Raw genomic sequence first — 23,357 nt, 5'->3', positions numbered from 1 at the left:
ATTGACTCAATGTTACCATCAAGAAGTTTATATATCCAGCCAGATTCTGAATGTTACTAAACAGTAACTACAGCAAACCTTACCTGAACTCCTATCTGACATTTTAAATTAGGAATTTAAACCCAGGTTGTGTGTTATCAATAATGAACAGAATAAAATAAATTTCAGTAACTGCTTAATGCCCTAGTGGAAAGCAACCAAACACTATTCTGATGGACCACAAGATAGAAGTATTTAAGAAGCATTTCCACATACAAATGCCTATTTTGCTTTCTATATACCCCCAGTCCCATTTTTAACAGAACATGCACCCATAAATCTCAGGTTGTCCAAAACCCTTGAATAGATGAACAATAATACCGACTGTTCAAATGAAAACTTTATTTGGTATTTTCATATAAATTCCACTTCAAGAGCTTGCAATATTTTGTAATTTCATCTGAGCAGTTGTTAAAGAGAATCCAGCTGTTTAACTTTGGAGACTATACTTAAGAACTAAAGCAAGTGCTTTTCATTCACCCCACTGTTCTTCATTGTATCTTCACTTAAGCAAGCCATTCAAGTTCAGTCTTCAGCCTGTGGTCTGTAAACCAGATCTGCACAAGCTGAAGTTCTCTGGCAATCCTCTAGGGCAAATCCTCCAGCATTTTCCAGGTTATTATTTGCAGCACTTTTTGCCTTGTACAGAAACTTTAATTCAAGCTATATCCCGAAACGTTTGACAAAGCTCAACTTGTTAATCACACAATGGTTAACGTAATTTTTTAAGTTAAATAATTTAGCAGGTAGAAGGTAAGAGGACTTCAGAGGTAGATACAAGAGATACTAAAGAGATAGGGCTGACAAAGCAGCACCCAAGGGTTGCCACAGCAGATAGCAGAAAGCAAACAGCTTTAGTACCAGGGAGGGAAAGGATTTAAGGGCTGCTGTGGGGAGGAATGGAATGAAATCTGTCTCTGGAAAACAAATTCTCATGAAAACCAAAAGAGCACATGTCTGGAAATTCCTTGTGTGCTGTCAGAACATCCCTAAGGTTGTACCTCCTCAGGGCATGACACAAAGAGGCAGCAGAAGTGCCTGGCCCAAGCTGGGCTCTGGAGACTCCGTGTCCTACATAACACGGTGTGAAGCTTTCCAGAGATCTCAGTAGAGCAGGGGGAAAAGGGGAAGGTGGACACTAGGAAGGCAGCACAGCAGTGAGGTGTAGATTTGCATATATAGGAATACCAGAGGAAGACAGTTTGAAGAAGACACAAATAATGACAAAAAAAGAGGCAGCATAACTCAAAAAGCAAATCAAAGAAACGAAGCGACGTGCAACAATTTTTTACTCCTTTTCTGAGATGCCAAAATATGCACTGAAATAACATCTTTAAGGTGAAATGGTTTTATGCACACATAGGTTAGTGAATTTAACTTAGCTCCATGTTACAATCCATTCTACCACCTTCTATATCTGAATATTTGGATTGGATTATGATTGAGAAAAGATTTTGTCTACAAAACAAACTTTACCTTTTTGGGAAAGTCTGGATTTCAGTCTACAAATTCCCAGGTGAAGGGTTAAAATTTGCATTAACCTAAACAGGAACAAGGATTATTCTATAACCCCAGTCAAATTGAGCAGGAGGTCTCTGCACAACGCCTGGCATAACAAATGCCCAACACAGGAACTTCCTTTTTTTGTCTATGCAATATCTTTGCTTCTAAACACATCACTGACTTCAGGCCAGCCCTAGTGTGAAAACACACACACCAAAATAAGTGTCCTGCACTGTGAAGCTTGTAAAACAGATGAGAGAGGTGAAAGGTGAGGCAGGCAAAAAGAACACAGAGCCCTGAATTGACTTTCTCAAAACCACACAAAATAAATTATCATCAGGACTTGCAGTGACTCTGCCTTCTCTCTGAATTTTCCTTCTTGTGTTGCTAATAGTAGCTATGATGCAGGCGGCATTCAGCAAGCTTACAATAAAAACAGGCAAGCAGGTAACAACATGCTGCATGATAGAAAATTGATCAGTCAGAAAACTGTTCTTCTGAAACAGTAAATGGAACATTCCAAAAGCCAGTGCAGCCCAAGGAAGGCTTAGCAGATGAGAAGCATAATTTTGGTAATAACCAAGAAGAATCCTACACCAAATTCCAAAGGCAGAAGATTCTGAAGGGCAGTTCACAGAAGGGAGGGAGATTGGTGTAGAACAGATGTCCTGGAAAAGCAGCATCTGTCTTAAATCTCACACGAGGCAGTGTATTTGTATTGAAAATACTTGGTTTAGATACACAATATGGAAACTGAACCATAGCATGGTGCAAAATTAAAACAGTGGCTCTTGGTATCTCAAATTTTATTCAACTGGCCCTTATTATCATTTACACCTAAGGAAAAACAATAAACAGGTCTCTTGAAAAGTACTTGGAGAAATATTGGGGAGGAAAGCACTATATTTCTTTGTGAAATTCAGGCTTTGGAAAGCAAAAGCAAGCATGTGGTATTTAAATGAACTTTACTAGTAGTGAACAAAGAAAACTTTTTTTTCCCTGATGTACGTAATTGTTTTGGTTTTTCTGTTAAACACAGTACTTGGCAAAGACCTTTGGTTCTTACTATAACTAACAGCTCCTGAACAAAAAAAAGTTTTGAGCGCTTCTATTTTCAGAGGTTTTTAAACATCTGCTTGAATAATTTAGTTACAAATCTGTAAAATCACTTCCTAGGACTCTTTCAACGTGACAAAACATTTTTAAGAAAAGAGGCACTCACTAAAAAGAGGAGAGACCTCCTCCCCACAGGATATTAAAAGTGGAGCCTACAAAAGAGTTATACCACTGTATAAAAAACGCACTGGGAAACAACAAAATCACTTTACAGAGATCAGAAAGAAATTAACATACTTTGGGCTTGAAATAACAGAAGCAGCATGAGTACCAAACGAATTTATAAGGAAAAAAAAAGTGTGTGTGAGGAAAGCATGGTCAGCTGTTAACTCAGCAGCTGGCAACAGCAAAGCAGCAGAAAGAGCTGGTTGTACTGGTGAATCACAGGGCACCCACAACAGACAGCATGATGCAGTCATGTGAAAGGCAAATGTGGTTTAGGGGTGTACCAAGGGTTTTCCAATATGCTAAGGAAGTATTAGTGACATCACGTGTGGCCTTAATCTTCCTTGAACACAGAGCTGAGGCAAACTCGGGCTGCAAGGGATGAAGAGTGTTAGTGGAGCATGAAGGTCCTGCCAGACCAAGATGCTTTATGTGCTTCAGGAAAGACATGGGAGTAAAGAGGAAGAAAAGCTGCTTCTTTGAAATGTAATACTTGTATTATTTGGTAAATATTGAGTGTAAACTCGTCACAAGTGCACAGAGGCTTCAAGTTAGAGCAGGCTCCAACCTACTAGAAGTCATGTTCGAGTAAGAGTAAGAATAAAACCTGAAAAACATGCTTTTTTAAAAAGGATATTTTCATTCTAGCCTTGCATATGAAGTCTTTCATGTGGTGTATGCTGTATATCCCTGCATCCATGACTCTGAGAGCATCCAGCATGCATCTTGCACATCTAAATGGCAATCCAGTGCTAGATATTACAGGAAACTTTGAAATTTATCAACAAAACCATCAGAAGATACAACCTTGATGAAGCCAAAGAAACACATGGGATTAAATAGAATATTTAATTCCCTTCTATACACAGAAGACAACACTGCAGAATAGGAAAAGGAACGTCAGCTTCCTTTGTAATACAACGTACACCAAATTCTCTGTCTTGCTCTCCTTTCTCCACTGATCCAACAGATTAGCAGGTGTTTTCTCAGTGAGTTCAAGATCAGAAGCTACCAACTTATTTTGCTGTAGCTGGGCTTTACTAATTCTTAACTGTCCCCTCTGTTTTTGACTGAGACTCTCCAAAACAAAACACTGTAAATGAGCATTAGGAAAAGAGAAATATTTTTTAATGGATTTGTGATTGGCACCTCTATGGTCCTCTTCTTGATACCAAGAGAAGCAGTGATTGTAGCTGTATCTTTATGCAGCCAATGAATCTAAATGCAGACCAACCCCACCACCAAGTGAAGAAAACAAATCTACAATCACTAAGAAAATGTCCAGGCCATCATGGACAGCACAGTCATCAGCTCTACTCATCCATTTTTGTCTTCCTCTCCTATGGCACTGAGCTCAATTAGGCTGCAATACTCTTAGCCCCCCTCAGCTTAGCAAACACTGCAACTATCCCAACACAGACTCCTTGTACCAACAGAATATACCCACCAGCCTCAAAAGAGGTGCTGTATGCTGCTCCAGGTCTGTGGAGTACTTTTTGTTCATGAAAGTAGCAGGCAATTGGGATTTTATCCAGGGAAAGAGAAAGAAAAAGAAAACAAGAAGGAAAACCAAAAAAGGAAAACTTAATTTGTAAGAAAGAATAATTCAAGCAGAGACATTAGTAAAGCAAAACACAAGGAAGACACCACAAAAGTACCTGCTCCAACAAGGGTGGCTCTGGTGCTCTTAAAGTTAAGATTTAACAGGTTTAACTCTTCTTCAGAGGTTTAAAACATTTATGATTTCTTTCAGAATGTCATCTGAAATAAGTGGCACTGATGTGTTAAAATTATCTCTGAAATGTTGTCATTCTCACCACCTACTCTTTTGCAAGCTGCTAGCCAAAGGTTATTAAGCACAGCATTTTTACTCAATAGTTAGAAACCTACTCCACATAACCAATCTTAGGGGGCAATTTTACTCTCTGGTAAATGCCACTAACTTAGTTTCTCCGTAAAAATAAAAGGTCTGCATAATTTTTCCCAGATTAAGGATTCTTGCATTCTCCCATACTTAGAAAAGGAGTAAAAAACCTTACACGATGTATCTAAAACAGCACAGACAGAGCAAATCAAACTTAGATGGCATGGTTAAAATAAAAAATAAATGTATTTACAATATTGCGTAAGGAATAAAACACAAAATTCCATTCCAAAATCAATCACATCAAAACGAAATAAAAAAATATTAAAACTCACATTTTCATACCTATAAATCCTTAATTTCTATCCAACATTTTCTTTATAAAAGCCTGTTTAAAATATTAAACTTTTGATTCACTCTAGCTTAAACAGAATCTAAAATATATTGTTAAGTATTACTGATCACTTAGTCTTTGTCTTAAATTCCTAGATTTTCCATTTTCAAATTTCCTCTTTTTAAATGTTGGCACCCCTTCAGTCAGGTCTCCAAGGGAGGTGACTGTCTTCTCTTTAAATATCACTGTCTCATCTTCTGGAACCTCTATCACTGGAGGCAGTACATTCTCATTCTCTGTAGTAGGAAGCTCCAGGTCCACTTTTTCACTGGGAGAAGAGAGGAAAACACAACAGGGTTAATGCACATACAGAAAACAAGATGTACTGAAGACAGTCACAACCATATTTAATTGTTAAAGCTTTGAGGTAGATGAACTCTTCCACCCAAGATCCAGTCTTCTGGCCAAGATCATAATCATGACAGGCATCAAGAAAATAAACCATGTTCTTTGTTTCTTCTGTGTGGGTTGGTACAAAAAATAGAAAACTAAGACTTCATTCTCTCTAGAGCTTACACCATGAGCCAAGGAATTCATCATGTAAATAGTTATGTGAAAGACAACAGGACTGCATATGTAAAGCTAAGAATGCTGAAAGACAGTAGTGAGTGAGTAATTAGCTGAAACTCTACTGAGTAGTTCTCCTGCAGGTGTCCATCCTTGAGCATCTGCATGACAGAACAGAGAGCAGGCTGCTCTCTGCAGCCAATGACCCCAAGTTGGAAGCAGCAGCTGTGGAAGACAGGATCACAGATAATTTTGGTCTGAACAAACCAAAGCCACCCTTCTAAAAGTGACCAATCAGTTTTAGGAGGTCAGCAGCAAAATACTGTGTTCTACAGGGATGATTTGTGGCACAAACACATGATGGAGAACAACCTTACAGCTCACAGAAAATTATCTAAATCACAAGTCCCTCAGGAATCATACCAGCCTACCACTACTGCAGAGAGATATACGTTGTACTCCTGGCCAATCTATACAAGAAATCTTTCAGTTCTACGGAGTGTTAGACTGAGGTCAGCTTGTGTGCTACACAGAGTTAGAGATCATGCTTCAAGGAAGACGTGGGACAGCTCAAGCACCTAAAAAAGAGCCATGAGAATGCCTGCAAGTCAAGAAAATGTGACTGCTGCAGTATCCCTAAAATGTAAACTTTCTGAAAGTGGTTGGCACTGTGCATAGTCTCAATTTGAAGTAAATAATGACAACTGTATTTGTCTCCTTTACGTGTGTATTTATCAAGCCTGTATGTTAATGTGCAGACTGATGCATCAGTTCTGGTAGCTGAAATCACTTCTTATTGAACAGTATTTCCCAAAAATCCTGAGCATATTTATTGGCTCTGGAGTCAGTGATCAGTTAGCTGGCCTGATGCAGGAGGCACATGGTGAACTCATCAAGTGACATCATTGCCAAGAAGTGTACCAGTGCTTAATTAATTCAGTGTCAAAAGTGTATATACTGACTAATTTAGAATTAAAATGCCCGAGAATGGGGTGAGTATGAGGGAAAAGACTGATTTAATTCTCCTAAACCTAATTCTTCCAGACTCCTAGAGGGCTCCATAACCAGAAACTGGCTATTAAAGACAGCATGCTTTACCAGAAAATGAGCCATCAAACAAAATGAAACAAACTCCTCCTGAACAGATGCATCTCATGAAAACATCTGCAGTATATGCAGATCACGTGAGAGAGAGAGAGCTTCCAGATTTAACATGGGCATAACTAGACTATGTATGTTTTGTCTTTGATCTCATTTAAATCATTGCAGAAAGTGTCTCCCACCACATTGCAAGAGCTTCCAGGACTTACTCAGAGTGACAACAGAAAAGGTTGTAGTGGATTTTGATTTAGTTATGCTTAACTTTTGTTTTAAAATGAGGGAAAAGAGGGAACAAGAAAAACAGTTCAACTCATCTTATAACTGCAATACTGGGTGAAAGTTAAGACAAAAAATTTCAAGTGTCTTTTAGGCTGTGTCCTTCAAATGAACAGCTGGGAGTCAGTAAAATACCACAGAGTGAGAAATGATTCACCCCTTATGAAATAACTCAGCCAAACATACCTGGCTTAGGTAGAAATTGTTCAATCTGAAAAAACATAATCATTATTTCAGCAACCATTGATCCCATGGGGAAGGAATTCAAAGCAATCCTAACCCAGTATGATAAAGACCAGGTTGCTGCTGGCCCTAGAAGATCAAGATGGATGTTGAACTCCAGGCAGATTTAGCCCAACTAATTACTCATCAGAAAAATACCCAGAATTTAGCCTGGAAGCTGGAGGCCATGAGAAAGCTGCCTATGCTGTTGCAAGGCTGGAAGCAGTTCAAAAAGCAGTCACAAGGGCTCCTGAGGCAGCTGATCCAGATTGTTGAAGGAGATGATGTTAATGAATATAAGCTTAGAGTAACTACATTTAAATAGTTGATACTCAGTCTCTGAGAAAAATGATGGATAACAGGGATCCTGTAAATAACTTTAATTTACTTTGTACTCACAGTGAACTTCTACACTAAAACCAAAACACCACCACAATCTGACATGGAGAGATATTACTTAAAATAATCACTGTGGAAAGAACTGTATTTGGGCTATGCTTATAACCACTGTTGCTGCAGAACTCAGAAGAAAAAGCTTCAGCTCAGAAAACAAGTATTCTGGAAACAAATACAGTGAAAATAACTAGGATTAAAAGATCCTCACCCTGGTTCTTCTTCTTCTTCTTCTTCCTCTTCTCCTTCCTGATTAATTGCTTTCCATTTTCCATAAGGGTTGGTTGTGCTGGGTGCATCACTGGAGGTTTCCTGGGAAGCTGATGTACTCTCCTCTTTATCAACAGTTACTTCTGATGTAACTGCTCTCCACTTCCCATAAGGACTTAGCTTTTTAGCTCTCGGAGATTTTTTCCCTTCCTCTGATTCTTCGCCTTTACCTCCTTTCCTCTAAAGAGGAAAAAACCCACCTTAAGCAAAAATGCCTAAATAAAACCACAATGTAGCTTTATTTTATATCTTTTATTTACTATTGTCTATTATTAATATTTTTCAACCTAGAGTAACTTGAAACAAGAAACTGACATTGTAATAAAATCCTTATATTTATCTCCTTAAGCTTTCATCACACACAGCTGAAAAAAGCTGGAGGTGGAAAATCCCATTTATCAAGACTGAAGTTAGCAAGCAACAGTCAGTACAAACTTACTTTAAAAAAAAAAAGAAGCAAAAATTCACATAAAAGCTTTTTGTGCCAAGATACACTTTACAGATAATACTGAGTGGTAGTTTATAATGACACACAGTGATACAAAAATACATATTTTAGAATTAACACCTAGCTGTGAATGCATTTTATTTTTAAACTGGCTCTTCCTGTTCTGTGCTATCAGTTTCAGAAAAAAAACCTGACCCAACTAGAGCCATAATCACATCTTTTATCTTAATTTTGAAATCTGAAGACAAAACTACATAATTTGTCCAGATTTTCTTCTATGTGCTGCCGATGTTTTTCTCAATCAGGAAACTACAACCATGTCATTTTCAGTCAAAGGCATTCCCTGAGGGTCTCCTGGCAGTCACATTTACTACTGAAGGTTAGAAATCATATCCTCACACTGAAATCCAAATAATTTAGTGGATTATTTCAGAGAGATGACAGTGATCCTTCTCAGAGAACATAGAATCATAGAATCATAGAATTAGCCAGGTTGGAAGGGACCTCAGAGATCATCTAGTCCAACCCTTGACCCACCCATCACATTTCTTATAGAATTCAATCTACTTCTGGTGGGCTAATGGAAACACCACCTTTTCTATCCTGGAGCAGTACCTCTACTGGGCCAAATAATTGAATAAAGATTCATTTTACTCTTCAAACAAGCACAAAGTTTTACTAATGTCATTATGATGGGTACAGCCCATCACAAGAGATAAACCATAAGTCACCTATGCTAGAAAACTAATACTGTTTGTAAAATTAACCTGTAGAGAGAACTTACCTTGACATTTGTTTCTGAACTCTGTGCATCATTTTCACTGTCTTCTGAGTCTGATTCAGATGCTTTGGAATCTGTTTCTCCAAGCTCTTCGGAATTCTTGTGGCTCTTCTCATTTGAAGATGAAACAAACCCAGCTGGTTTCTCCCATGTGGATACTGTCCAAGAGATGCAATAACCACATTATTCATACTTCTGATTCTGATCTGCTCTTCTTTGACAACTTTATCTTTCAGAAGCACCGCTGCCTTACACAAAAATACAGCAAATAATTTAGCACAAGGCTCCTGCCTCTGGGTGGTGTGTTTGCTTTAATAAACATAATCAGAAAGATAACATTTCACTTCCCAGCAGAGATACTATCATGACAGCAGACTTAACTGCTGATAAAATAAAGCTTGTTGTGAGAAGTATCACACACAGCAAACTGCAGCCCACAAGGCAGAAGCCCCTCTCACCCTAACACAGGGCAGATGAATTGCCCTCTGGAGATGCCTGTGTGATCTGAGTTGTCCATTGATCACAAAGACAAGATAAGGTCAAGAAAGCTAGATGTGATCCTCAGCCCTCCAGGCTGATCATTCCCTGTGCTACCTTACCTGGTAACATTAGGTCTTTGATAAAATAGCTGTCAAGTAAACAAGGAAACACAAACATTATTCTGGAAAGACACGAAACTACCTACAGGATATAACCTCATTTTCAGTGAGAAGGTGGTATTCCAGCAAAAGCATAAAATGTATCTGAACTTAGAAGGCAATATTTAAAAATAATCAGCATCTAACTTCCCTTTCAAAATAAAAGAATCACAAATCATTTTAGCAGGGGGTGGCATGCTGAAAAATGGAAAGGCTTAGGTTTTGGGTTTGTTTTTTTTTTCTATTCTTGGCATGCTCAGGAATGCCACTTCATACTCAACAGCAGAAGGGAAACTCATAGCCAGCATAAAATCCCTTACTTTCCAGAGAGGCACCACTGACCTGAAAATGATTCAAAACAGATTTAGAAAACAGATGCATGTTCTGAGGAAGTTACCACAAAATTCCCCATGTAAGAAAAGAAAATGGGGAAAGAAGTAGGAAGTAAGATTCAGGACTCTTACTAATGCTATGTCAGCAAGAGGGAATGTTTAGGACATTCTTTTTCAGTCCTACATACCTGTCAAAACAAAATCCTGTCCCTTTCTGGTTTCCTTCCTATAATTTCTATACATACATAGAAAGGAAGAACATGTAGTTTAGAATTGTAATTTGAATGTCTAAAAAAGACAAAAAAATACCAAAAACCACAGGACAGAATTATTCCCTATTACCCCCCCCCTTCAAGAGTTCTGCCCCTCTCAAGAGTCTGAAAGGCCTCCTTCTTTAGATCCTCATACTCAAACTATGACACCTATGATACCTAAATGTATGCACACTGACAACACAGCTACAAAGCCAGTAGTGATTTCGTCAACAAGGGTATTTCAACTAAGGTAACAGCTTCAAAACCACAAAACTTAGTAAGGGACTTAAAATGCAGTTGTTTTCAAACTAAAATGTTGCTCTGAAAACCCTCTCTTCCAAAACAGTTTTAAATGGTAAACAAGGTCTCCTTACCTCCTGTTTGTGTGTTATAGTAATAGGTATGACCATCTTCAGTGACACCTTCTACCCACTCAGCTCCCTGAGAAAAAGATAAAGGAGATAATTACAAAAGAGTTTTAAAGATCAGCCAAAGCATCACTTAAAAGGCTATTCAACATTTGAGTATTTTTTGCTCATGATAATCTTACTGTTTTAGAGCTTTAACCCCAAAGTTTTTAGAAAGCATTCCCTTTGCCTCACATAAGATTAAATTGCTGAGCTTAAGTATGTCAGATGCATATAGGAAATTTTTTCAAGCTGTGGATAATTAGTATGAGGCAGTATAGTAAAGGTTATCATATAGTTCAAACTACAATAAAGGCCATAAGACCATTACTTATGTGATTTTTATTTTTCAAAGTATTAAAATGTTATATTCCCTATTATTTTATATTTATATAAAAACATTATATTCTCTCCTATGAAGAAAGACTGAGAAGTAGGGCTGTTTAGCTTTGTGGAAAGAAGGCTGAGAAGGGATCTTCTTAATGTCTATAAATATCTGAGGGGTGGGTGTCAAGGGGAAGGGGTCAGTCTCTTTTTGGTGGTGCTCAGTAATAGGACAGAGAATAATGGGTTTAAGCTACAACACAGGAAGTTCTGCCTCAACATGAGGAGAAAACTGCTGTGAGGGTGATGGAGCACTCTGGCTGCTGCTCAGAGAGGTTGTGGAATCTTCTTCTCTGGAGACTTTTGAGACTGCCTGCCTGGATGCCTTCCCGTGTGGCCTGCCCTAGGGGATTCTGCTTTGGCAGGGGGATTGGACTTGATGATCTCTAGAGGTCCCTTCCAACTCCTCATATGCTGTGATTCTGTGAACACCCGAACTTGATATTTCCGGGTTTAGTCATTGCTTTGAGTAGAGACCAAGAAAAAAAAATTTCTGTGGGTCTTAGGGTTTTGTTGAGGGCTATAGAAAACCAGTACCAATAAATACAGTAACGGATTACAGAATCACAGAATGTTTAGGTTGGAAGAGACCTCCAAGATCATCCAGTCCAACCTCTGACCAACACCATAAGCTAGCTACTAAACCATGTCCTTAAGGTCCAAACACCTTTTAAATGTCTCCAGGGATGGTGACTCCACCACTGCCCCAGGCAGGCCATTCCAATGCCTGACAACCCTCTCAGTGGAAAAACATTTTCTAACATCCAGCCTGGTGCAGCTTACATCCATTTCCTCTGGTCTTGTCACAGTTTTCTAAGGAGAGGAGGCTGTTTCCCTCCTTGCTCCAAACTCCCTTGAGGCAGCTGAAGAGAGTGATGAGGTCTCCTCTCACCTCCTCTTCTCCAGACTAAACATCCTCAGCTCCCTCAGCCTCTCCTCACAGGACTTGTGCTCCAGGCCCTTCATGAGCTTTGCTGCCCTTCTCTGGACACTCTCCAGCACTTCTGTGTCCCACCTATAGTGAGGTGCCCAGAACTGAACACAGTACTCAAGATGTGGCCTCACCAGAGCTGAATACAGAGGGATGATCACCTCCCTATTCCTGATGGCCACAGTGTTCCTAACACAAGCCAGGATGCCACTGGCCTCCTCGGCCACCTGCACACACTGATGACTCATATTGAGTCAACTACCACCCAACACCCCCTGGTCCCTTCCCAACTTACAGCACTCTAACCACACTTTCCCCTCTGTAGCTTACCACAGGGCTGTTATGACCCAGGTGCAAGACCTGGCATTTAGCCTTGCGAAATTAAACATGCAAACAAACCCAAAACTGCTAAAATCCCACTACACATCTTCACCAAAACTACAAAGAAGCAAACCTCACAGAAATGCATGCCACGCATTTCCTTAATTAGTAAAGCACTGAGTTCAACAAAGCACTGTTTTTCCATGAAATGCAGCAAAAGTTGCAAGGATATCTTTCAGGATCTGTAGTTAAAATAAAGATGTTTTGCAGAATGAGCCACAGCTGGATAACAAGTCATTACATTAACATCTTTCTTAAGAACCTGATTTTTATCAACACTTAGACGTGCAACTACTGCACTGCTCCTTAAGTACTTAACACTACCCACTCCCCTGTATTAGGTAGTATATCTACTCTCCTTCACTATACACTATTTTTTGCATAAGTATTACATGTGTGTGCACAAACACATAAAAAATATATAGGCTTTTGCACATATGTACCTATACATTTGCTTAATACTCATTAAAACTTTGCTTTAAAAAAAAAGCCAACAAAATCAGGAGTTCAAGTTCTTGCATCTGCTCTGTAAACAAGAAAAATGGTACCAGTACATGCAGATAAAGACAAGAATGCCATCTGTAAGTAAGCTTCCTTGAGGAAGAAAAAAGTTCTCCAGAGTTTCAGCATGCTAGTCTCCACATATTTATTTCATGTAAGCAGACAAAAATCTAGCCTTATGTGCAACCTATCCTTTTTGTTAAATAGATTCTGAGCATTTTAGTCCTTGTTCTCAGAGGTTTTCAGCAGGTACTTGACACTAAGCACACTAGGAATTGTACTGCATGGATGTTAACAAGCATGGTGTCAGTCTGCCTGAAGGTGTAGGTAGTCTTTGAGATGCCTTTTCCTTACTCCCCTCCACCTCTTAAGAAGTCTGAACTGCAAGGTAACATGCTGTGATACAAGGAAGGCCTGTGAATCTCACTTGCAATCTATACTGCAAACATGTCCTTTAATTTCTGGGTAGTGAGTCCTGGTTAGAGATCTGGAATGTTCCCATAGCTTTAGCTCTGACTAAATAAGAGAGCAATCAAATACTTGTTTTTAGCAATAGCAAAAATAACTCCAGACACCACAAAGTCACTGAGCAGGGTGAGGGAGGATTGTCAAGATACAGCCATGTGTTATTAGAGATATGTGAGGCTGAAGGTGTGTGCTAATGATAGAGCCAAGACCAGATAACTTCAAATTGTTGCCAAGAAGGGAGCTCCTCCCCTCCTCCATCTGCTTTCCCTTTTCCTTTCCTTCTCCTTTTGCTTTTTCTCCGATTCCCCAGAGAACTGATGCAAAGACATAAGCCTACAAACCACTAACATAAACTCTGATGTCTTCACTCCCTGAACTGGTTCACTATCTGGGCAAATATGCATCAAGGACCATACAAGTCCTAGTACCACCTCTCTCAGCAGAAGGCTGCAGTACAATTGGCTTATAAGCACTGCAAAGCTACGCCCTGACTGAAAATATAAAGTTGAAGTGGTGGGTAACAAGTTGTACAAAACCACAGGACAAAGCCAGAGTGGCATTTGATGGGCAGCTCTGACACGAGCTGTGCAATCCCATGGGAATGAACACTGGATGGAAAAAGCTTACATTTCTGACATAAAACAATGCCTTAACAAGAGGTGGAACACAGACAAGACTTCATGTACATTTTAATTGATTCAATTGCCTAAAAATAAAAAAATTATAACTGTTTTCTCCTCTGATTTTAAGTAACCCAGTACCAAGCATAGCTCTATATGTGACAATATAGAGCTACAGAATGTCAAACACTCAGAAAAAGCCAGGCTTTTTTGATCCCTAACATAAAACCCAACATGATCAGACAACACTGACTTTAAAGTATACTGTACCTATGACACCTATCTTGAAAATGGGGAAGTATACTGCACAGAACTGTTGTAAAAATCCTATTTCTGGTCTTGTGGAGTGATGAATACCAGAGGAAAGTACCAAAGGAACTATCTGACAATGCAATCTCCGTGTTTCCTAATATAAAGAAATCTGAACTATATCAAATGTGTAATTTTAAAATTAAATTTCATCCAAAAGGTTGAACAGAATTTATTTAGAATTTCTCCAGATATTTCAATTTTATAGTCTGAAGCATTTAAAAAGAGTATTCTGCAAAAAGACACCACTATAATTTCTCCTCTATTGATAAAAAAATTACCAAGAAAGGATTTGTATAGTCAAATTTAAGTTTTCATCATAAAACTTTCTATATATTCAAATTGTTTTTCTGAGTTTACTAAGAGAAAACGATTTATCTTCTGCTATCAAAAGACTTGAAAATTGCACAGCTTATTTCTCATGCTTACAAGGACAAAAATAATATGAAAAGCAGGTTTTGATTACCGTTTGAGAGTTGCCTTGGAATCCTTTAGGTTTCTCCCACTGTGATTCTTAAAAAAGAAAATAATTTTACACATCATTCAATCCTGTGTATGTTTAACAACATTTAGAAAAAGCAGATCTAAAGAGTCTGACACTGATTTGTGCACCCATACAAACAAGTTCTACAGATACAGCTCACTGGAATATAAACCACTCTTCATCAAAAAATAGTATGAACAATAAACCAAAGTATCATAACTACAGTTGGCTTTACTCAGACTAACTACCTCCCAGATTTTATTAAACTATGGTTAATAAACATAGAGACTGGAATTTTGGTACAAAAAAGGTGGTTTGGTTTGTTGGGTGTTTTGTTTGTTTTTCAATGGCAGGATGGGCCAGAAGAAACTAAACACACAAGATTTTTACCTTTTAGAACTTATATGAGGAAAGACAGGTAAATACTAATGTAAATCCTTAAATTTATAAGAAACAGTTTGTAATATTCTCATTAATCATAAAAGAGTGCTGCTTTTATGCTCTAAAGTAGATCATAACACATAGCTCCTCAATAGAAGCCAGTCAGATAAGTCCTGTGAATGTGGAATAAACCCCTCAGATTGCAATCAGACAGCAATGCAAAACCTCTTTCATTTACTTGGGCACAATCAACTTATTTTCATATTTCTGATAAGAAAGCTTCTTTAGGAAAAACACAGCTATCTTTTGTGTACTTAACCTCTGAAAGGCTAAACATTCCCAGAAACTGTGGAATTACTGCATTCTCCCCTTACTAATCAAACAGCAAAACCAGTCTGAATTTCTGAAAGCCTGAGTCTTGAATGTTAAATATCAAAATTCCATCTAAATGGTCACATTTTAATAATTAGTTTACTGCCAAGGAAACAGAAAAGTAAAGAAATTAAGGTAGTAATTTCTTATATCCAATAACTGCTTTTGGTCCTCACTAGTTTTTACCTCCTGTTTTTGTGTTGTAGTAATATGTATAGCCTTCAGGAGAGAATCCTTGCACCCACTCCTTTGTTTTTGCTGGCACTGAGGTGTCTTGAGATGTCTTTTTTTTCTTTTCTTTCTTTTCCTTTTTTTCCTTCTTCTCTTTCTTTTCTTTCTTCCCTGTAGTTTCCACTGCATTACTCGGTGTTTTATTCTGTGCTGAACTGGGACCTACATCATCTTAAAGAAAATAATACTCCTTTTTAAAGAAAGGGTAATAATCTAAACTTATATATCAGTCACTCTTGAGCAACAGCAAATAGGAAGTTTTGTTTTTCTGAGTATTTTCACTCAGTAGTATTACACTCAGAGCAGGTAAACTTAAAATATTATATAAAAAATCTGCATTGCAGCACTACTATTACATCCTAAGTTCAAATATAAACAGATAAGCAACGTAAGAGAAAAATGGTAAGGACCATTGTGCTCTAACTTAACACCAAAAAAGAAACTAGAAGAGTTAAGAAAGAGACAGCTTCCACAGGAGCCTGAAACTACAAACTTTTTAAAAAGGATAATGTGTCTTCACACAGACAGAACAAAGGTACTTGTTGAACTGCAAGCTGAGTAGGAGTTTCTCATTTGTACTGTTTGACATCAGCAGGAACCCAACCTCTACTCCTCAATTGGAACCTTTGTCTCCCATTGCCAAAAGTGGAACATAAAATTAACTTAGGGAAGCTGCACTGCTGATTCAAAGCACCAATTACAGCCTAATTTTTATCACATTGTTTAAGTTTTCTACCCCAAATCGGATCGTTCCATGGAGCAGAGGACACCACAGCTATAAACATTCTGTACTCCAACTTCTACTACTGGCAATTTGCAGGTTTTTTTTCCTTAAATGACCAAATGTAGTCCAGGAGGCCTCCTCTCATGTTCCTAAAACCTAATTTATGAAAAACCATTGCAATTCAATATTCTTTCAATTCTGTCTTTAATCCTCTGGCAGCTATATGAACTACCTGGCTTAATTCCAAGCCTTTTCAAATCCTCTTGATATGCTTTCATTGCTGCCTCCTCCATTGCTGCAAATTCTTTTGACATGTTTTCTTCTTCTTTTGCTTTTTCCAAGCTTTTCTTTTTAATCTAAAGCAAAACAAAAAATTGAAGAGAATAAATTAAAACACATCTATTAATAAAAGAGATTAAAAATAAGTATTCATGCAAGTAAGATATCTCTGTTACCTCACTAATTCTTTTTGCCACATTTTCTTTATGATTCTTTCCTCTTTCATGAAAATCAATGCTCTTAAAAGCAAGAAAAAACAAGAAACAGTTTTAATTTACTTAATCTCAGTTAAAGTTTAGCTAGACTAAACTTACTTGAACAAGCCTAAATATAACCTCTTCTGAAGACACTGAGAGCAAACACCACAGCTATAAAATGGCTATAGGAGATCAGGAACACTAAGAAACACTGAACACAGAAATTATGAAAAATCAGCAACACTCCAAAATTGTATGACAAAATGTCTTAGTCTGTGTTTTTACAATTTAAAAGATTTCAAATGATGTGTTCAGCACACACATAAGAGAAAAGTAACAGGTAATCTGGGCTCCCCCATTGTGCTGTGCTTCCAAGTATCATCCCTTCATGCTATTTTTATCCTCTCTTTCATGCAAACTTTTTAAAAAAAATATGGCTTATTTAGTGTTCCAAATATTAGCTATGGTTCTTAAATAGAGCATGCTCCACAGATATCCCATTAACTTAAAATTAGTCTGCAGGTCCAGGTCTGAGGTAGACGGGCGAAAAGCAAGGTGGGAGAGTTGGGTAACTTAAGAACAGAACATTGTGCAAGCCAAAAAGCTCTCAGAAAGACAAAAAGCTCTCAGAAAGGCTGAAGCCAGTAGAAACTGGGAGTTCAGAAGCTCCAGAGGTACAACAGTGGAAGTCCTCATGGGGTTCTCACAAAAAACACCTGGGCAAACTTAGGTGTTCAAATGTTACGTGTCTGAGGCTGACCTAGGAACCCGAGAATTTCTCTGCATGATCTGATGTGCAGAGGATGCATTTCCAGGGGATGATTCATCTCATTTAAAACCAGACTTTCTAAGTTACCCAAATCCCCTCCTTAAATGTGTGTTTGTCTTCACGGACTCCAAGAAGTAACCATAACCAATTAGCTCTCACTTATTCTGAACTGCAGGTATCTAATTGTAAGCCAGATGAAGCTCAGATCCAGAAGTAACCTTGGCGTTGTGTCAGAAATGCAAAACTTATTTTCTAAGTGAGAAACCAATTGGTCTGGTGGTCTCCAAAAGGCATCCCTGAGTAAGGAACACCTGTCTGTAGCCCAGTAATGACTCTGTGCATGGTGTGAAATGAAAGAAATCTGCTTTATAGGCTTAGAGTGCTGGCTATACCAGGCCTACCATATATAAACAGCATGGATGCCAGGTTTTGCTTTCTACTTGCATACAAAGGCATGGGAAAAGTTTCAAGACAGATCAAACATTAATTTACAGAACCTGACAAAAAAGAAGGGTCAGGTATTTCAGTTATTATCTGTACTGCCAAGCAGAACAGCAAACACCATCTTGTATACAAGTATCTGGCTCTCACATAATATATTTTAAACATCACAAATATTACAAAGGTGTTTTTTAAAAACAAATTCCATGCATCAAGAGATTATTAAAATGATGTTAAAGCCTGTAATTCAAATTCTTAGTATTTCAGAAACATTAATATCATATGGTAGACCATCATACAGGTCTGTTGTCTGCTATCCAGCACTTGCAGTAATCGCAGAATTTTTTTGGCTGAGATTTCCAGTAATCGGCCCTGGGGAGAGAAAAAAAAGATGTATAATCTGAAACAATAATCAAAGCCATAGGCCTATGTATATATATGTATATTTAAAAAAAAAAAAAAGGAAAAAAAAACAATAAAAGGAAAAAAAAAAGAATAAAAAAAAGGAAAAAAATTTTAAAAAGAAAAAAAGAAAGGAAAAATAATAAAAAACAAAAGGAAAAATAATAATAAAAAAAAGAAATTTAGTCTCATTTGGGTCATTTTGGCATTTTGTTTTGTTTTTTATTAAACAAAAACATAGTATGGGGAGGAAGCAAGTGTAGCTTTAGTGATTCCTGTGTGCCATAAAGCACAGTTCCATACCAGGATTGTGCCCATCTGACCGCTAAAGACCGCAAATTCTTTACAATAGAGGTGAAGCTGCAGGAACAAGAAATGCAAAACAATACAAGCCAGAAATTCAAAAGCAGCTCTGGATAACCTAATTAAACACAGAACTCTCAGAAACAGGCAACCTGCACCGTTTTTCCTAAAAATACATGAAATAAACATTTTAATGTGTAAAACTTGGATTTAATGTCAAACACCACTTCAGATACTCTACACATTCAATTTAACAACACAAAGGCACAAGTTCTGTACAACATCAGCTACTGCAGGGAAACCTAGAACAGATTCTGACCTCTGGGGTCACAGACACAGCAATAAATTGTTTGGATGTTTCAGCCTAAAAATGTGAGTATTCCTGAACCATGCAATTTAGATAAGTTGGGTATGTGTGGTAACTCGGGGAAAACTCTCCAGAGCTCAAAAGCTCTGAACATAAATACATGAAGTATTTAATGATAAAACAAACAAGCCCTCTTCATCAAAAACTGTTTTCTAACGCCAGATGAGGCTTGTGAAGAAATAATTCAATTTCTGGCATGCAGCAAAAGATGCAATGCTTTGGGACAACAGAACACAATACAGGGACAGATTCTGATGGTTTAAGTAAAAAAAAGAATGAGGGGCGAAAACAAAACCAATTCAGTGTTACACTGAGAACATCAACAAAGATCAGCCCAGAAAATTAATCTTTGCCTTCTGCATAAAGACCAATGTACAGAGTTCAAGGAAAATACTCCCTGATATTTTTATTTAATAAAAACAAAACTTCTTCCATGCACAACACCGCGGCCTTAAATCTTATGATACATGTGAGCAGATCTTTCCTAACAGAAGTGGACCTGACTGACTCACCTCTTAAAAATGTAAGCAGGTACCAAAATATGCTCTCCCACCAGTGCTTAGTGTAAAAATACAATTTTTAAGAGACTATGATTATTTAAAAGTGTAAACATGAAGGATACACTCTACAGAAGTACAGCAACCTACAAGCAGTAATGTGGTAGCATCTTTTCAAGCAATTTTCTGGAAAGCCAGGAAGAAGCAGCTGGGCTTCCCCCGATTTAAACAGAAATCTGCTCATCCCTGAATGGTGTCCTTTAAAACTGGGTGATTACTTAGTCGCACATTTAATTAAAAGGCTTTAGAGATTTGTATGTCAAAATGTACTAGAGCCAAAGCCTGTGAAATGGAACACTGGCTGGAAAACCAGATGAGTGGGAGGGAGAAATTCAAAGCTCAGAAAAACCTCAAAGACCTTTTTGCTATTTGAGATGTAGCTCCAGAATTCTCTAAATGAGGTCTCTAAATTCTTCTACATCATCCAAGATAAATTTCCAGCTAAAAGATGGGTTAGCCTTCCCAAGGTAGTGGACCAATTCTGACAGCAAAAACAAACAGTGAGAAAGCCTCACTGCATGTGTCAGAGGTAAAAGAACATTTGTGTATTTCCAAGTTTAATCTAAGGGGGGGTGGCTCTTTCTCTTCTGCAGAACCAAGTGTAAGGGCGTGAACTAAGGCTGCACAGCTCCACTCAGCAACAGTCAAGACCTGAGGGTGTGATGGCCTCTATATGCACAGCTGTATTTCCCATTGATTTCCTCCCTAAACACTACTGGACATCACATCTGTCACAAAACACTGTAGCTACAAGAAGAGATCAAGTTTTTATGTTGGAGAACCTGAGGGCAAACCTGGGACTTGAGTACAAATCCAGGTCTTGACAACAGAAGCCTCTTGTCTTCATCTCCTGTTGGTTTTAATAAAGACTGGAGCTGGCTCTCTTTTGTTACATATCAAATAAATGTAAATGATACTCTTTGCAGAAGACCTGATGTCCAGGGAGTCTTAAATCATGGCATTTTATGATTTTATGAGTTTTATTCTTTATGAGTTTTATTCATGATTTTATGAGTTTATTCTGTAAATTATGGTCTCAGTTCTGCAACTTATGACCTTGAAGATTATTATATGCTGAGTAATTCTTTGAAAGCTTTTCCTCTTTAGTTTATACCTCTCAAAAGAAAAACCAAGTTCAGTCGAAATATCCACTGAATAACATCTGCCAAGGATGGAGCCTGCAAAGCACCAACTGTGCTGCAACGAGAGCAAACCCAAGAGGAGTGTTCAGAAAGGAGCAGCAGCTGCAGCAAGACCCCACCTCAGTGGGGTGCTAGAAGTGCTTCATAGGCTCTGCTCCTCCCCAAGCAGTGTGGGAGTTTTACTGGGAAGCTCTACGTCCCAGAAAGGGTTCGGACAAAGTGCATTCAGAGCCTGACTCTCCACAGCTGGCAGAGCAAATCAGCTTGGCACCCTGCTACTGGGCACACTGGGAACAGAGCAGCACCGATAAAGATGTGTACTGGGCAACTCCTGCACATGCTGCTGTAAACTTTCAACCGCACTTGGAAATCAGGTACCAACTTGCAAGAAATGCATGTCTACTAAGAACAGTGATTTTCTTTTAACATTTACTAGTTAGCCCCTTCTGAACAACATAAAAATCGTAACATTCCATAAAGCAATCTGAGAGCAGAGCTTATAGAAGCTGCTCTGCCTGACTTACGCTGGTGCTGAGGATCATTTGCATGGATCTGCTTTGCCAGGCTTGGCCAATTTCTAAATTGCAAGTTATGTAACTTGAAAGGTAACACTCCAAATATTTTAACATACAAGAATGCACAAGAAAGTCAGGGCAGGCAGCCTTTTCAGACCCCATCTACTCTAACTTCTAAAGTTTCTGAAGTTCTCCATGTCAATAGGTGGAGATAGTCATCTCTAAACGACCACTTGCATTTGAAAGGCAAATTAAACTCCATCGGTGGGTATTTATTTCTCTTCCAGGGAACCTAAAGTGAAATGCCTGAGTCAGGCTCCAAAAGTTAAGTATCTGAAGTCGGGGCTATCTACTGAGAGCAGAAGTCTGCTGCTGTAGATGGAGGCGGAGGATATAAGCTATGGCAGGAGTAATATGATAAGAATTAGGAGAGAAAAAAAAAGCAACATAAATTGGGTCAAGAAACTGCTCGAGTATAATTTTAGCAGCAACTAAAATTAAGAACACTGCTGTTTGCAGCATCAGTCTGCAAGACAGGCTCACACGACCATGAAATACTTTCCCACAGAAAGATCCCTAAAGATATTTTTTATTAGGTTAGTTCTCTGGGTTTTTGTTTTTGTGGTTTTTTTTTTTCAGCTGGAAAACATCTTGGAAAGTAACAGAAACAAGAAAATGCCATTCATATGACATTCCTAGCCAACACAAATCGAAACTTGGATTTTTATCCCCTCATACGTGGTCAGGCACTAACACAAGTTTTCTACTGAAACACTCGGAAGAGGTAGCGGTGGCCACCAAATCCGCGGCTTATTTCTTTACCACATCTGCTTCACCCGGTGTCAATACAGCCAAAGCCTAAGGATGCCAGCTGGGGAGGGGGTCCGACATCCCCCCCATCCCCCAGCACGGTGAAGTCCCCCTCCGGCGGGAGGCGAGGCTGCCCGGCGTGTCGGGGAGAGATAAGGGGCCGAAAGCGCAGCAGAAACAAACAACAGGGAGGCAGAGGACTCACGGGAGAAAAGGGACCGGGACGAGAGACAAACAATCCCCTCAGCGAGGCGGGGGTCGCCGGCCGCAGCTGGGGCACGGCCGCCTCCCGCCTGCCCCAAGGCCTCCCCACGGCCTGCGGACACCGGGCTCAGGCTCCGGCTCCACCGCCCCCGTCCCGCGTTACCGCCCCTGTCCGACCCCGGCCCTAAGGGAGGGGGAGTTGTGCGCAGAAGCGCGGCCGCCGCTGCCCGCTCCTCCCCGTCCCCTCGGCACTCACATCGCCGCTTCCCCGGCCGCTCCGCCGCTCCGCGCCGGTTCCCTCCGCTCGCTGCTCAGCCGCGCCGCTGGGGCGGACCGGGGCGAGGGGGAGGGAGCACGGCGACGGCAGCCGGGAGGGTTCAATCCGCGCTCTCCCTCCTCCCCCGCCCTTCCCCACCTCCTGCCTTCCCCCGCCCCCGGGAGAGGCGAGCGCTCTGCGGGGAGCCGCTCGGCGAGGGAGCCGTCGCCGCCGCTCGGTGAGTGCCACCCGCCCGCCTGAGCGCCGCACCTTGCGGCGAGCCCCGCGTTCGGGGGCACCAGGAGGCTCTTCCCTCTCACCGGCGGGGGAGGGCGAGCCTTGGCTGGGCACAGGTTCGAGCCCGACGCCGGCAGCACCCCGTGCCGGGCTGTTCCTGCCCCGCCGCGCCTATGGGAGACGGGAGGTGCGCAGAGAGGGGGGGTGGGGAAGGGGTGCGACGGGGCCGGTGAGGCGGCGGCAGGCTCCGGGTGGGAGGGTGGCGGTGCGCGCCCTCGGTCCGCGGCCAGCGGCGCCCCGTCCCGCCCGACGCCTCTGCCAACTTTCTGAGGAGTTGAAGCGGCGCTGTATGCCGGGGGGGTGCTGTCTGCAGACTTCGCCG

At 39.9% G+C, this 23,357-nt stretch overlaps 2 protein-coding genes across 4 annotated transcripts in view; one reads left to right on the top strand and one right to left on the bottom strand.

Moving 5' to 3' along the window:
- Positions 1-361: 361 nt before the first annotated feature.
- On the bottom strand, positions 362-22,826 carry WBP4 (WW domain binding protein 4). Its single transcript, XM_030450023.1, has 10 exons — positions 22,739-22,826; positions 18,482-18,554; positions 16,952-17,014; positions 16,729-16,852; positions 15,728-15,943; positions 14,771-14,817; positions 10,678-10,744; positions 9,083-9,237; positions 7,792-8,030; positions 362-5,349 (listed from the first exon to the last, which is right to left on the bottom strand). Coding segments are annotated over exons 1-10 (1,194 nt in total). The 5' UTR covers positions 22,741-22,826; the 3' UTR covers positions 362-5,141.
- The window catches only part of ELF1 (E74 like ETS transcription factor 1), a 90,108-nt gene continuing 89,573 nt past the window's right edge, over positions 22,823-23,357 (top strand). The window contains exon 1 of one of the 3 annotated variants that reach the window (XM_030450013.1): positions 22,823-22,976. The gene's annotated coding sequence lies outside the window, so the exon portion shown is untranslated. The remainder of the gene's footprint in view (positions 22,977-23,357) is intronic. The other 2 variants (XM_030449979.1, XM_030449995.1) reach the window with 2 other exon arrangements.

Source organism: Calypte anna, chromosome 1 (genome assembly GCF_003957555.1).
Source record: "Calypte anna isolate BGI_N300 chromosome 1, bCalAnn1_v1.p, whole genome shotgun sequence".
In the NCBI taxonomy this organism is placed as follows: domain Eukaryota; kingdom Metazoa; phylum Chordata; class Aves; order Apodiformes; family Trochilidae; genus Calypte; species Calypte anna.
The sequence above is the reverse complement of the archived record's forward strand: the minus strand, read 5'-3'. Positions and strand labels throughout refer to the sequence as shown.